General features: G+C 39.1%; 1 protein-coding gene across 3 annotated transcripts in view; it reads left to right on the top strand.

Annotated features, from left to right (window-relative positions):
* The first annotated feature begins 894 nt into the window (after positions 1-894).
* Positions 895-13,422, top strand: part of KMT2E (lysine methyltransferase 2E (inactive)) — a 58,847-nt gene continuing 46,319 nt past the window's right edge. For all 3 annotated transcript variants that reach the window (XM_070947713.1, XM_070947712.1, XM_070947711.1), the window contains exons 1-2: positions 895-1,232; positions 12,342-12,526. In XM_070947713.1, coding sequence (XP_070803814.1) covers positions 12,456-12,526 — 71 coding nt within the window. In that variant the 5' untranslated portion in view covers positions 895-1,232; positions 12,342-12,455. The remainder of the gene's footprint in view (positions 1,233-12,341; positions 12,527-13,422) is intronic.

Below are 13,422 nucleotides of genomic sequence, written 5' to 3'. Positions count from 1 at the left end.
GTGTCGAGGCGCCAAGGCGAACCCCCACATCCTATGTCTCCCCCGCAGGCGCTTTTTCTGTCAGCCGCTCTTCTCCCCCCCCCGCCCTTTAAATAACCCCTTGAAGAGAAGCTCGGTGCGTCTTCCTCAGTCCCGACGGAGGGAACGGGATGGGAAGCCCCTGCGCCTTGCGAGAGCGGAGCGGTCCCTGGTTTTAGGAAGAAGAAGAAAGGCGCTAAGCAGGGTCGGGGATAGGCGCGTCCTCGGCTCCTCCACGGACACTTTTGTCAGCCAATCAGGCCTCCTTCCTTCCTTCCATCCCTCACCCGGGGATCCGCCGGGCCCCGTGCCTCCCACGCCGGCTGAGGAAAGCTAAAGATAGCGCCGTCGTCCCGTTTCTCTCACCCACCCACCCCGCATCAACCACCAACGCAACCCAAACAAAGCGGCTCTTTTTCAAACCCTCCGGCCCGGCCTCTTCGCACAATAGCCCCCCCCCACTCCCTCCCTCCTCTTCCTTCACCCCCCCTCCTCCATTTTCTCTCCCCTCAGGCGGCACCCTGAGAGGGGGGCCCGCGTTCCTCTCTCACCATCACCCCTCTTCCCCAGGAGAGGCTTTCGTCGCCCCCCCCCCCCCAACCCATCCATCCCCTTTCCATCACCACACGGACCCATCCGCCACGGCTCGCTTTCAAGGGGCAGCCCCTTGCCAGCTTGCAAGCCCACAAGGAAAATGGCGGCTGTTTGGCTTCGCCCTGGTAACCCTGCCCCTGCCAGGCGGGGTGGACGAACCCGTACGGCAGCTGGAAACGGGGGAAAGGGGGGGGAGAGGCGACGCCATTTTCCCAGAGAGAGAGAGAGAGTGAGCGAGCGAGCAAGAGAGAGAGAGAGAGAGAGAGAGAGGGAGGCAGTGACATCGGAAGGAGCGTAGGCGGCTGCGAGGAGGGAGACACGGGAGCCAGAGGAGCAGCAGCAGCGGCGGCGGCACAGGGGGGCAACCAAAGGGGTGGTCCAGAGGTCCGAAGCGGTTCGCAGCGGGGCCCTGTTGCAGCCAAAGCCAAGCCAAGCCAGCCAGCTCGGGGGGGTAGCTGCCTTCGACCCTCCTCCTCCTTCTCCTCCTCTCCCCGCAGCCTCTCGCTCGCTCGCTCGCTCTTACCCGCGGGACCTCCGCAGCGGGACGGTTGCATTGTGGTGGCGGGGCCAAGCCAGGGGCTCGGGTCGGGGTGCCGCTGCCTGGCCGGTGATCATTCCAGGTGAGTTTGGGGCCGCCGCCGCCACTATTTGTTATGGTGCGGTTGTCATGCCCGGGGAGGGGGGGGGGGGAGAGAGAGAGGCAGAGGGAGCGTCTCTTCTTTCCCCGAAGAAGGGCAGCAGCAGCGGCAGCAGAGCATCGCCGCCCTCCGGGGATGGCGGGTGGGGGTGGCGCGTCCGACTGGGGAGAGACCCTTTCTTAACAAGGACCTTTTATTATATTATTATTTATTATTATTATTATTATTAAACTCCTGGCTTTTGCGTCCTCCTCGTAATGTGTGTGTGTGTGTGTGTGTGTGTGAAGGGGGAGGGTGTCACCTTTTAAAACAGCCTCCCGTCTTGCGAATATGGCGCGTTTTATTGTAAAGCGGCGGAGATTTGTCCTTCATGGCAGTTTTTTCGCGACGGGCTTCATCATCATCATCATCATATTATTATTATTATTTTGGGAATGGGGGGGTGACGGGGCCGCAGGGGGAGAAACCCCCCCCCTCACTTGACCCTGAGGGATTAATAAAAAAGGGCTTTTCTGACAGGCTCGTAAGGAAGCCCCTCAACGCCGACTTTTGTGAGGGGAAAGAAGGGCGGCTGTTCTTCATCGTCGCCGTCGTCGTCGTTCCCTTCAAACCTGCCTCCTTTTTTCTCCCGGTCCGCTTGAGAGAGGGGCCTAACTTAATCCTCCTCCGCTCCGGGCCAAACAGTTCTCGGGACTTGGCTTGGGAAAGCGAGCCCGTCCCCGCTTCGTTGTGAGGCGATGGGAAGCGGACGAGGAGGCTTTTTTTTTTTTTTTTTAATTATTATAATTTATTTATAGCCGCCTCCGGGCGCGGGCGAAGGAGGACCGCTCTTCCCTTTCAGGAGGGAAGGGCGCGGAGGAGAAGGCGAAGCAAGAGGACGAACGAGAAAAGCCTCTTGCCCCGGGGAAGAGTTGAAGGGAGAGAGGGGGTCGCTCCTGCTGCAGAACCGGGGGGAGGCGGGAGAGAAGAAACAAACGGTCGGCGGAGCGAGGCGCCCGAAGTCCCGGTCTCCTCAAGAGTCCTTCTCCCGGGAGGGGGGGGGAACGGCTGGAAGGTGTCTCTCCAAAGCGGTTGCTGCAAACGCCTCTGGCTGCCTCTTTCGCCTCAGTTTGTTTCGGTTGCCCGTCAAAAGAGCGGAGCGCGCGCCCCCTTCCCCCTCCCCTTAACGGGTGGGGGGGTGGAGACAAACAAACCCTCCCCCCCCTCTCCCACAACCGAGATCCGAGCGGATAAAGCGGGGCCCGCCAAAGAGCGGGTGGGGGTGTGTTTGTGTGTGGGGGGGGGGAAAGCAGGGTCGGGAGGGCGCGCTTCTCCTCAAGAGACTCGGGGTTAAAACAAAATACGAATAACCCATCACCGCCATCATCATCATCACGACGGATAATAATAAATAAATAAATAAATAAATAAATGAAGTGTCAATACAAGTGTTATGTTTTTTTTTTTTGTAAAACACCCCCCCTCCCCTCTTTTGTCCTTTTAAGAGATTCTAAAAATGGCGGCCCCAAGGCTGATGTTGTGGTAATCTAATCAGCTCGGGTCCTCCACACCCCATGCAGTGCGCTTTTTTTTTTTTTTTTTGTCTGCAGCAACATTTTATATAGATATAGATATATAAGGGCTGCTTCGTGTGCCTGGATTAATTAAATAAAAACAAATTTTGTAAAAAAAAAAAAGGTTTCTTTTTTTCTTTAAAAAAAGGGGAGGGGCTCTCGTCAGATCGTGGACAAGAAAAATAATAACCCCTCACTGGGTCGCTTTTTATTATTAATATTTATTTATTTATTTATTTACTACGGTGGGAAAAGATGCTGCTGTTTGTTCCGCTTGATTAATTTTATTGGCTATTTTGTGGGAAAGGCGAATGAGCCCCAGAGCAATCTTCCTCAGGGAGGGGAAAGACGGGTCCCTTGAAGCTGTTTGCGGTTTTCTCTCTCTCTCTCGTGTGTGTGTGTGTGTGAGTGTGAAGTGAGTTCAGATGCATTGCCATATTAATCTTTCCACTTTTTATTTTTAAAATGGTGGACAAGTTTCCTTTGCTAGATTCGTGTGGGACCCGTCTTCTCCACACGCCGAAAAAATGAGGCTGAGGGGAGAGCCAATTATTTTAAAACGGTATTCCTATTGAAATGAGGATGGGACGGTCAAAAAAAATGTTTTTTTTAAAAAAATCTATTAATAGTATCTTGCTACAGGACAAAATATTCCAGTGTTCCCTGTTTCCCTGCCTCCCTCCTGGAAATTACATAGATTTTAAACTTGTGCTTTGCTTCTCTCCTTTTTGGATTTAAGTATCTATATTGAATGTTTCTACAGTTTTTCCTCCTCTGTATCTGAAATTCACTTTTTGTGTGACAATTATACTTAAGTTAGTAATTAACATTGACCAATGAATAGTGATTAATGCAAAAGACAAACAATTAGCAAGCTGCTTAGCTTCTCTCCTCCATAGTCCCCATCAAAAAGGTATTTTCCTAATCTTTTGAAGGACCTTTGAAGAAAAGTGTAGGGAACTTTGAGTTCCTTTTATTTATTTATTTTATTGTGCTATTTGTAGCGAAATACAAATATTATCATTTTCTCCAGTGGCTAATGGTGCTAATATTTACTAATATAATGCTAAGACTACTTTACATTAGTGCTTTCTTTCTTTTAGGCAAATGACAGAGAAAATAGTATTTAGAAGGCTGATCATGTATGGCTTCGGTATATTGTGAGGCCTATAGCATGCAATGTATTGTCCATAAATACTAATTTTGTCAGAAGGAAAATTCATATTTTATGAATATAAAATCTGGAACATATATAATTTCAGAACATGGTTCACAAGAATAGTGTAAAGATTATCACAGTTTCTTGATAAAAGTGATACCCATATCTTCATTTTGGTCATAATTTGTAATTAGTGAATTTTATTCATGCCTAAAAATTGATTGGCTTAATTTTATTGCTAATATTTGATCTAAATGTGACTGCAAAACAAAATTTATAGTGACTTTCTGGTTTGCTCTCATTGGTTTCTGACAGCAACTCTATGATTTCTGTTTAATTTGCTTAAGGAAGCTATGAGTAGAATTCTAGATTATACAAAAACCCATCTGTCAGTTCAGTCTTTTATATAGAAATGAAACCATCTTAAACCCTTTGTTCTACATTGCTCTCTTCTGACAATATTGCATTCCCTAGTAATAGACTTTAAACTGCTCAAAAAAATTTCTGAAAAATTATTAATCCAGCATCCCAAACCTATGCATCCTTAATTTGAAATAAAACACTTTCTTCTACAGGATATTCTCTGTTCATAGAATTGTAAACAAGTATGATCCTGTGTATATCTATTAAGGAATAAGCATCTTGAATTTCCTGGAACTTGCTTTAAAATAAATAGAATTGCAATGTAAATGACAATTTGGTATAGATTTAGTTGGCTTCAACAAATTCAAAATACTGTCTTTTAAAAATACTGTTCTTGCCCTTCTATTTCACTGATTGCATGGCAATCATCTCTGTTCTTAGTGAAGAAGCTCTGTAGGCAGATCTTGACTATTATGATGGTGAGTAATACATCATAGTAACATCATTTTTCAAGAAGAAAACAAAATAAATGATAATACAGTGCTTTTCCTAATGTATGAAGATAAACAATGAGGCCTAACTTAAGAATGTTTATTAAATAATTTCAAAAATTATTTGGCTATTTATGTATAGAGCAGAAATTAAGAAAATAAAATTCTTGAATAATAGTCATCCTGAAATATGATTGATCCCTTGGATCTTGTTGCATTTTTAACACAACACATTATGTAGGACATAATGGGTTTTAATAAATTATTACATGGTGCACATTATTTCCATATATGGATATTCAGGAATAGTTCTAATTTCTAGAGTCTATTCAAAACCAAGTCCTGTAATGTTCAGTGAACCTTATTCCCAGGTATAGGACTGTGAAATTGTAATAATAGTCCATCACAAAATATTTAATTTTTTTTCAAACTGGAAATGAAAACATAAAAATACGACCCAGATCTCACTAAAAACTTGCATTTTGGTATGAAGTAAAGTAAATTTTATTCCTTTATTCCTGCTAGACTAAAAACTGCATATATTATTTGATTTTCAACACATTTTAGTACCCCAAATTACATTAAAGTATGTGGTAAGCCCCAAAATATTCGAATGGTTGAGCCTAGTTTAAATTCTAGAACTTGAGTATTGAGTCAAAGAATTAGGAAATACAAGAAGAAAATAAGTTTAAATCAGTAGTATGCTTTCTAATACACTAATTGGAAGGTAATAGATTATATTAGAAGGTTTTCTGATACTAATTATAGGATACAGAATACCTTGGGATGTATTGGTAGATCTCTAGGTAATTTAGAGTGGATTGGCAAAGGTTTCCAATTCCCCATTGTTTGACAGTAATAACAACATCAAGTCTCACCCCTTCCCCAAATAGGTTACTGAAACTATTTTGTAGGAAAATAAAGTGGATTTATAATGTGTAACTATTACTCTGACCTTAATTCTGGTAGTGAAAATACCCAGAGGTTTCCTGTTTTGGATTAATGCCAATTGTTTTTGAACCCTGTAGAGTTCAGATTTTTTTTAAAAAGTTGATCTCCAAGACTGAAATTCGTCTACTCTTACACCAGAATAAATCTAAGCTATACCAAATGAATTTTTGTAGTTCAACCTAAGAAAAAAATACAGAATAGTGATGTTTCAGATGCTATAGTCCATTCTGTTCTATGACTGTCATTAAGTGTTGTACCTTATGATTCTTGATAAATGTATCTTTTCTTTTATGTACACTGAGTGCATATGCACCAAGACAAATTCCTTGTGTGTCCAATCACACTTGGCCAATAAAAAATTCTGTTCTATTCTATTCTATTCTATTCTATTCTATTCTATTCTATTCTATTCTATTCTATTCTATTCTATTCTATTCTATTCTATTCTATTCTATTCTATTCTAATGAAAGGAGCCTCTGGCCATAGAATGGAACATGACAGAACTTTTGGCTTTTGCCTGTGTAGAGAAAACATCTCCATGCTGGAGTTCTCCTCAAAATATTGACCAAGCAAACATCACAATAGAATTTCTGTATAATTTCTAGTATAGTTAATGCACAATACATTTTTGCTCTGGTTACCAAATATGTAATAGAAAACATAGTTTATTGTGCTATGTAATACTGGCAGTTTTCACTAGCTACCTTCTCAGTAGCTATCTTTTCACTGGGCTATCAACTTCAGTTAGTTGTGAATCCCAATATCTTTGAAATCAATCACTATTATGCTTTCTGATTTAATTGATTTCTAAAATTAATCTCATTTGCAGATTTTCTGTCGGGATAATTTTTATATGTTCAAAGCATCTACTTTGAAATCCTGCAGTGTTTTTATTCTGTGTCAAACAATAAAACTCCAATAATACAATGTTTTTCAAAAATGTAGATCATGATGAAACTTTTCCTCATAACATTTGTAATGTTGAAAACACGACAACATTTTTCTGTTTTCCTCTCGCAGTTTCTTTAATAGAGATGGAAAAGATTCTCAGTATTTAATTTCTATACATAGCATCTTGAATTGCCATATTACAATACTGTGTGCGTTCCTTTCAAAATGGCATTCTATCCTTTAAAAAAAGCATTCTTCTAACTGATCATTCCAAAATTGTTTTGCCATTTTTACATATTTTGGGTGACTGCTATGTCAGGAATATTAATATGTTCAGATCAGTTTCTCTGAAAAATGAGGAAAGATATTATAAATACTAGTTTATTTTGGAAACTAGGGTTTTTCCTATTATTACTTTGTAATGGTATGGGTTATTATGGCTGTAGGAAAAAAAATTCTGTGCTGAATTTTGAAATACATCTGTGAAAATAAACATTTAAATGCTGAAGATTGTCTGATTCAATTTAAGGACTAGGAGACAAATTCTTTGGATAACTGTTTCTGGCATTTTGTCTCTTATCTATAGGATATACAATTCAGAAAGCCTTGGTTCCTTCATCCTGGACTTAAAGGCTGTAAACAGTGTGAGAGTCAACACACTACAGATAGGATTGCCAAGAGAACAATGTTATAGATGTGAACCAAGATACTCATAAATATAGGTTGGAAAAAGTTGATTGAAGAGAGCTACTGTGTTTCCCCGAAAATAAGACCTTGCCTTAAATTTTTTTGAACCCTGAAATAAGCGCTTGGCCTTATTGCCATGCGCTCAAAAGCCCGATTGGGCTTATTATCAGGGGATGTCTTATTTTGGGGGGAACAGGGTAGCTATCTTATATCCCAGTCAGTCTACTGATATTTACCATAGCAGCTTACAAGCTTAGTAAATTGCTGACCTGTTCTATTTGTTACAGTGCTGCCTCTGCTGCACACTGCTAAACTGTTCTTCTGCAGCTTTCACTCTAGTAAGAATGAGATGACATGAGCAGTTGAGTCCTTTCTGACCTTTGAAAGCTGCTGATTCTGGCCTAGATCTTCAATCAAAACAGCTCTTTGTTCATAGACTACTACTCTGCTAAGCCACCTGTCTGCTTCCGGATGCCCAGGTTTAGCATATATGAAGTGGGAGGGGAGTGTGGGGGGGAGGATGATATTAGAAAGTGAAAAGAGAAGCAAACATCGTAAATAAGAAAAAGCTGAAATTAAAAGTGCCATGATTGGTTTTTATTTTCTAATAACATTTTCTATTCTTGGTGGCATGTCGAATACAAAAATCCCAGCTGGAAATATTTAGAATTCTTTGTACATAAAATTATAAGTTACCTGGTACTGCAGAGAGAGAGGGAGAGATTGAAAGGCAGAGGGGGAAGGAAGGAGGGAGGGAGGGAGAGAGAAATAAGTAGCATGAGTTAGCATTCATATATACTTCTAAAAAAGCTGATCAGTAAATCAGATTGTGATTTTAGTCATAATTAGTTGTGTTTATTTTGCTTTCAAGATGTTAGGATCAGAATGTCTTCTCAAGCAGTCTTACAATTTAATATCAGGAATAGTAACTTAGTATGTAACTTAGAATTCATTTAAGCTGTCATTGGTTTATCTTTCTACTTTTATTATATTTATGTTTTTATATTCTGGAGGCTTATGGCAATCCATATGAAAGTCTCCCCTCAGCTTATCCTTTTAGCAGCCCTGTGTGTTATATTAGGTTGAGAGATGGCAACTGGCCTCAAATTATCCAAGTAAGCCTATTATCCTACATCGTCTGACTTTTGGTTGCTGGCTTTTGGGGTTTTATGCTTTGTTTTATTTGGTTCTTATCACAGCAGGTGGCAGTATCTAGGTGATCTTGGCTGATCATTTAAAAAACAAAACAGACCTAGGGTAAATATAGTTGGTACTTGGATGCTATCGACACAAGGGTTATAGGCTACCCTGAAAAATGCAATGGCAAACTTTAATAGCCTTGTCAAGAAAACTTGAATGTTGCAAGAAAACTACTTGGATGTGTCATCACCAGGACTTGAGTCTGACTAAAGAGACTCTTTACCTCCACCTTTATACAGTTCCTAGCTTGATTTTGCATATTATATATAGTAGATTACTAGCTTTTGAAGTCCTGAGCTTCTTTAATAGTATTACTGAAACTACCATTATAAAAAATAATATTGGAATACATTATAAAGGGTACTCCACATTTAGGTGTGGAAATGTACATTTGTAATCAATCTGATTAATTGCTACGTTCTTTTTGGCATATTTATTTATATCCTTTATTTAATTTTTTTACAAATAGATCAAAGCAGCGAACATATCCAACACAGTATTCTCCTCCTATTTTCCCCACAACCCTGTGAGGTGAGTTGGGCTGAGAGCCTGACTGGCCCCAGGTCACCTCGTGTGGCTTTCATGGCTAAGGCACCCAACTCACACAACAGGGACTCCCTTAATCAATTTAACATGTTTTCCTGTCAGTAATTTTCTAACATGCTGTGTTGCAAAGATTTGTGCAGCAGCGTGGAAGATATGCAGGGTATTGTTATTTAATATTCTCCATTTTGTCTCCACAAGTGGAAACATATGAATTGCTCAAAAAGGACTGCACCTCAGTGTTCTAAACTACTACCTATCTTTCCTCATTTGAATGCCTCTCTTTCCTTTGGGAAAATCCTCTTTTGCTTGAAACAAAGAGGGCTGTGTCTGCTACCTTGGCTGTCCGTTGGAAACTACTATTGCAGTAGCGATCCATCAGCAAATTTTGTTCCAAAACTATATTTTAGTAACTGCTATGCGATAAATATTTCTATGAATTATTTCCTTGTTTGAAATATTTGAGTTGACTATGAGAGCACAATGCGTTTAAAATAGCTCCTGTTACTAAATGAAGTTATATGGACAAGTTTTAATCTTTTAGAACATTGATATTAACAACATGGTTATAAGATGCCTATTGCTTTCAGGTAATAAAGATGGGTTACAGCAGTTGGTTGAACAACTTCATCCAGACAGTAGTAATGAATGGAACAACATCAAACTGCAAAGAGGTATCTAGTGAGAATTCCATAAAAAACAGTTCTGAATGTAGTGTAGTTATCTTCATTTAACTACTTAACTGAACACCCAGAGTTTATGTCTTAACCAATTGGAAAATTGTTTGAAATTTTTCCAGGTGTAGACAGCGGGCCAGCAATTCTGTTCTGGGCTATATTTAAAAAAGTAAATTATTTAATAAATTTTAAGCAGCAGAACTGACTGTTCTTAATGCCCCTTAAGTTCTCTTGATATGCTTCAAGATTTGGCATTTTTTAAAAGACTCAGGAAGACGAGCACACATATAAAAAACCCTTTTGATCTTCTGACTAACAGGACATTTTTGGCTTTTCAGCTAAGTTCTGAAAGAATATTTTACGCATATTAGTGCTACGGTCTTGGAGTTAGCTGTTTGCCTATTAGATCCTCTTCTCTTAAGTAGTAGTTGGAACCACAGCTAATGCTTTCCCCTTATAAAAAATGTTAAAAGGGGGCAAGCATAATTGGGATATGGAAGGCTTTATAACCTATTATGTTTGATACATTAATTAAATTTAACCTTACTGATCCAGAGATAATTTTTTTAACTGAATACGATGCTGTATTTCTTAAGTATTTGCATCATTACAGCCAGATAAGATCTTAGCTAAAATTATGTGGGTATTCTTGCATTTTATGTTCCTAATGAGCAGAGTGGAACATAGAAACCACTATTTTTTTTACAATTTGGAGTGCTAACTTTAAAAAATAGCATTATTCAGAATACTGAGTTAGATCTAGGTTTAGTTATAGCGAAGAATGGTAATGGCTAACTTGTCCATTTGATTTCAGTTGGGCCTATTCTGGACATGACTAAGCCCAAATCCAATCCATTAATTTAAAAATTATAATTATTGCAAAATATATATATTTATAAGTAGTATCTCCTATTCAGTGAGACTTTTTCTGCTTAGAAACCAATTTTTTCTATTCTGCATTTTTCTGGCAGATGTGTCAGTTTCATTCCTGCTGAGGCAGTCAGAACAGATGGTAAGCAATGTAGTAGTTCAGACAAATTAGGTGTGCTTGGTATGTCCTGTTCCATACATCTTTTAAGTTAGCAAATGTTTTCTAATAGGGAGAGCGCTACAATGAATATAAACTTTACAGCTCAATTGATTTAAGTAAGGCTTTTTTAAAAAAAACTGGATAAAATAACTATATTTGAATGGGCATCTTCATTTAAAAAATAGTTCATTGCAGAGGCAGAAGTTTAAGGAAGATAAAAACTACATTTCCATAAGATCTAAGCATCACACTAAGACCAAAATTTTATCAATATTATGTGTTCAAATACCATGTTTTCCCGAAAATAAGACCCTGTCTTATATTTTTTTGAACCCTGAAATAAGCCTTATTGCCATGCACTCAAAAGCCTAATTGAGCTTAGTAACGGGGGGTTGTCTTATTTTGGGGAAAACAGGGTGCTAATTATAATTAATAGTGATGAAAGTAACTTTTGGTTTTCTGGAACTATAAATCCATCTTGCTCACAGTATTAGGATTGTCAAAAGATAGCAGATAGATTCAAAGGAATGTAAATAAATGAGAACATATAAACAATAAAGGTATATAACATTCTCCAGAAATATCATGCAGGTGAGGTTTCATATTGATTAGAACTTGGGATAGATGGCCATCAGTTGAACCCTTAAGAGCAAAATCCTAATGCATTTTCCCCATTTATAGACATTTCTATAGGTGTTATAACTGACATCAGAACAGAAAGGTGATTTACTCAGGTGGATATTGTGAGGGGACTGGGGAAGACCTCAGAACTATAGGACTTCAACAAAGTTCGCCAAAAAGGGAAAAAGCAGGGTATCTTTCTATCCCCAGCAGCAGGACTACTATTCTTGGCTGCAACCCTAAACATACTTATTGGATTTTGAGTTCTGTTGAAGATCACATTTGACTAGAATCCCGACAGCTGCAGTGGAAGCCAGAGTTTGTCAGACTGTCAATCCTGAGACTTGGAGGGCAAAAGGTGCATGAGAATTTGACTTCCTCTGGCTGCTATGTGGTAGACAGAGAAATTAATTGTAGAGGACTAATGAAGGGAGGCCTTCCATGAGCCACTCACGTGATGAATCTTCATAATAAATCAGATTTTCTAATAGGCCACATTGATTTGCTGAGAAATCTCCAGTTCTGTCTGTTGGGATATAAATATTAGAGCAGAATAATGCAAATGAATCTATAGCTGGTAATTTACAAATTTTGATGTCTGAGCATTCTGCAGCTAAAACAGAATTACTAAGCCAAATAAATAAGTTTATTTTAACATAAAGTTAACAAATGTGTATCAGGTTAGAAAAACTGGCCAGAGGCGCTTCAACACTGAGATGGGTGGCACATAATTTAATTAAGAAAAATAAACGTACTCGTATTATATATTAGACTGCAATACTAAACACAGTCAAGAATGTATCATTGAACTCAGTAAGATTTTGTTTGAATATAATTATACCATGAATCAATGTTTTCATTTTTAATGTTAGATTCATTCTGGGAAAAATACGTGACTTTTCAACTTTTGTTGTTGTTGAACAGAGTTTGTGGATGCACTTAGATGTTTGCAATGAGCACTGTGGCTGGCATGCCCCAGTGTTTTGGATACCAATGCATAGAAATCCGTAGTAAACGAATTTATCAGAAACGAACGTCATGAGCATAGTGGTCCCGTTGGGGGTTGACACAGCAGAACCATCTTATTTGGAAATGGCTGCAGGCTCAGAGTAAGTATTGTAGCATTATAGCAACTTTGTTTTCCTGTTGTGTTACATTGTTAGCATGCAGTATTTGTTACCGAATTTCAGTAGATTAGTTTTCTGCACAAAGTCAGTGTGCAGAAGGATTAATATTCCTTGATAAAATAGATAAATCAGAGTTTTTTTTTAAAAAAAATACCTTCTTAAAAGTTTCAGCTTGGTAAACGTGGTAATTTAAATATGCTAAGGTATAATTATAATGTGATGTTTAAGAATAGATTTTTAAAAATGTTAACACTTCAACTTTTAAAACAAGTTTGTTAATTATATTTTTCGTGAAGAAATTTTATATTTTAAGTCTGGGTTATTTGGGCTGTGCAGAATTAATATGTTCTAGTAGAAACTGGGAGAAGGTGAATTTCTGGTTGCTGGTACATCCAAAAGGATGACTTATAAGATCTTTTCATTGAGTTTCTGTTACAATAAATATGTAAAAATCAACTTCTGTGGGAACCTGTGGAACTACCCTTATGCTACCACTAGATGTCACTGATGGAAACTACTGGCATTTCAGATACTGTTAGCAACATATGGGATGACTCCTACGTCTCATATGTGATCACAGAAACAATAAGGATTATTGATGCTAATGTACCCTCTGCCTTGCAATCATTTTTTATACAGCTGTGTTGTGTTGTACAACATTGTCTGCGTTATTAAAATTCATACAGTGTTGCTAGTATGTGTGCTTCAGTGGCAGTTTGGTATGAGTGACATAAGCAACATTTTTTTCCAGTTTCTTCAGTCGGTTCCTTCATTATGTTTCTCTGCATTGTATTGTATACATTTTCACAGTTGTTATATATTAACAGCAGCATTAATAAGCAAGAGAGAAATGCACACAGGAGCCATTGAATGTGAAA

The sequence above is a fragment of the Pituophis catenifer genome, unplaced genomic scaffold, assembly GCF_029215685.1.
Source record: "Pituophis catenifer annectens isolate HBS135680 unplaced genomic scaffold, rPitCat1.0.hap2 SCAF_7, whole genome shotgun sequence".
In the NCBI taxonomy this organism is placed as follows: Eukaryota; Metazoa; Chordata; class Lepidosauria; order Squamata; family Colubridae; genus Pituophis; species Pituophis catenifer.
This window is presented reverse-complemented; position numbering and strand designations above follow the sequence as displayed.